The sequence below is a fragment of the Haliotis rubra genome, unplaced genomic scaffold, assembly GCF_003918875.1.
Source record: "Haliotis rubra isolate DU_JTF1 unplaced genomic scaffold, ASM391887v1 Scf235, whole genome shotgun sequence".
NCBI lineage: Eukaryota > Metazoa > Mollusca > Gastropoda > Lepetellida > Haliotidae > Haliotis > Haliotis rubra.
The window spans coordinates 1,407,159-1,410,141 of NW_025766392.1; the positions used below are offsets into that span (position 1 = coordinate 1,407,159).

Below are 2,983 nucleotides of genomic sequence, written 5' to 3' on the forward strand. Positions count from 1 at the left end.
TCGCCGGAACATGCCCTAGAGGAAATCATCAATTCTGTGGAAAGTGCTCCTCCGTCCGTGGCAACATCCATAACGGACGAGGAGGAAGATGATGATGATGATGACGACGACGACGGACTCATTACCGACTTTGATGACATTTCTGACGTTGATGAGAAGGTGAAAAAAGAAGTCGACGACTCGCCTCAGGTCCCCCAATCCAAGTCACGTGCGAAACATGGTCGTGGAGAGCGTGCAACTCGTCTTGGTGACGAGGAGTTGGTGACGTTACCGGTGCGGGAGCTCAACAGACGCCTGCAAGGGTTCCCTAAAGACGAAGTTCTCAGGCTCAAGCAAAAACGCAGGACACTTAAAAACCGAGGCTACGCACAAAACTGTCGTTCTAAACGTCTGCAGCATAAATACGAACTAGAGAACACGAACACGACATTGCAGCAGCAGATTTCATCCCTGCAGCGTCAGGTAAGCCACTTGACACGTGAACGAGACTTGTACAAGCAGCAGTGTGGCCTCTTGAGGTCACAGGTCAAGGCAGCAACACCCCACAGGGGGAGTCGGGATGGCTCTGTCAGCAGTAGCTACCCTAGCTCTCCCGACGACAACTTCTAACCCTCCTTCCCTCCACCCTCCCTCCACCCAAGCTGACAGATGGGGACTTCATGCTGTGCCTAAATTCTGTGATTCTAATGCTAATTCATTTTTTCTACATGGAGATTATATTTAGACTGTGCGTGCAAGTAAGGAGTGCTCGTGCCCGGTGCACGTGAATTGGTGTTGCCAGAACGAGGATTGAGTGCTAGCTAAGACCGACAGCGTGCAGCCGACATGGAAACCTCGCTGTTGAAGACTTGGATACTTGCCAGCTCAGCTGATCGTCTAACCAGTCCTGCCTCAGCGAAACTAGGTCATCGCATTCACTACACTACAAATACGTTATTTATTCTGCTAGACTTTTCAACAGTCTCCTCAACAATGCAAAATAAAGTGTATCTACTGCAATGGCTGTGCAACGAGGCCTACCCACTACACAATTCACCATGGACTTTATGCCATATGCTGTTGGTCGACTCACGGCGCCTCCCGCTTGCTGGAAGTGTATTGATTTTCTAGGTAGGCAACATATAGTCGATGTGTCTTCTTTGTGTCGAACCCACTTACAAAGTGAATGCTTCGATGAATTATCGATCACACCAATGTTCCACAGATGTAGAGTTGCATACTGGCAAATAGCCCTGTAGTCGGTCTCTGGTTTCGACATAGTGCTCTATTAAAGAACTTCTGTTCGTGTTTTTTGTCACACTTAAACACTGTTACAATTTGTTAAAAAGTTTTATTGAATATATTGATTAATATTGAATGTTCAGACCAAAATCCAGACATCATGCTATTTGATCATATCAAACACATGTTCATTGTTTCAGTATTTTTCAAAAGTCATGTCTCAAATAGTATGATGTTTGTCTGACGGACTGACAGGTTGCCATTGAAAATCTTGTGATAAAAATATTCTGCCTTGAGCAGACTGAAGCCGTGCTATTGCTGTATTAGTGTTGAGTTTCATGGTTAATTGTGTGATAGCGTGTCACTTTTTACCTGCATTCAGCAGTTGCCACCTATTGTTAGCAGTTACCAATGTTACACCATACGAAGGTTCAAATGTTTATATTGTTAATTGATAATATTTAGTAGTTGATATTTTTATGGTTATTTCTGTAATTTAACCTGTTTTAGTTCACTGCATGTTTGATGTTGGTGTCGACTGTTGCAGCACTAACCTGATAATATAACACAGAACATATCGACGTGTTAAACGTGTACATATTTCACTACTACACGTGCACAGTTACACACGTGCGTGTGTCCCACTCTGTCACATCTCCTGTGCATTCTGTTACAAAATGGTGTTCAAGCACTATTGGATGTCTCCGGTGTGAAGACCTGACCAAGGGCAAACAACTCAGTAGTTTGCACGCGGGACACCTTCTTGACTGTGATATATGTAAAATGTCAGTGCACTGACAGCCATGTTGCCATGGTGATGAATCTTTACTGCAAGAATGTGCTGTTATACCAATATACTGTCAGATAAAGGCGACTGGTGGGTACCGGACATGTCAGCCTACTTTGTAATGCTTATATTTCTCCCCCCGATTGAGAAGTGTGCTGGGGAGAAGTTGATCTCGGACAAACCGGAAGATGACGATTGACTATGAAACTGTGTGTGTGTATGTATGAACCGTATAAGACTAAAACGACAAAAAAAGCAAAAACTAACATAAAAAGGGCCACAACAACCAAATACCTTGTATACGTTTATCTACTTGTATGTATGTATGTGTATGTATGAAAAAAATGCAAAAAAATCCTATCCCTCAAGTGGGAATAGGGAAAAAAAATAGCAAAAGAAAAAAAAATGTACAAAAATATAAAAAAAAGCTTGGACGAGCAGATGTAACACAACTGTTGCTGGGTCCAGCTCCCGAACTTGCCAGTCAAATTTTGTTGTCCCAGTTGGGACAATCGCACCTAACAGGGTGTGACCATGGCTTGACCAGGTCGGTTACCTCCCCCAGGCCTCGCGTGAATTCCATCCTCACGTGTAGGCTGAAGGGATTGTCATGAATGATGTAAATCCCATGTCTACCGAGTGAGACGCCGCCATATTGTCATCTCGAAGCGCCTCCTCGGTTGGACCCTTTGTCAGGTTCAGTGATGTGTTGATTCATTGTAACATTCTGTCGTAAGTAAAGCTCTTAGTTGAAACTGAAAGAATGTGATATTACTTATGACACTGACACTTATGTTAACATGTTACCATTTGATGTAAATAGTGTACATACCTGTTACGTGGGAGTTACCTCCCCTTGTTATGTCAGTAGGCGTCAGACTGAATGACCTGTCATTAAGAGTGTATCACGTATGTCTCAGAGCGTGACCCCCAGCAGGGGCGCGTTGTTCACTGCATTTGTTGCTATTAGCTTTA

At 43.7% G+C, this 2,983-nt stretch overlaps 1 protein-coding gene across 1 annotated transcript in view; it reads left to right on the forward strand.

Annotated features, from left to right (window-relative positions):
• LOC124278352 (transcription factor MafB-like) overlaps positions 1–2,404 on the forward strand; it is a 3,611-nt gene extending 1,207 nt beyond the window's left edge. The window contains exon 1 of the mRNA XM_046714073.1: positions 1–2,404. This exon is cut by the window's left edge and continues 1,207 nt beyond it. Coding sequence (XP_046570029.1) covers positions 1–609 — 609 coding nt within the window. The 3' untranslated portion in view covers positions 610–2,404.
• The last annotated feature ends 579 nt before the right edge of the window (positions 2,405–2,983 follow it).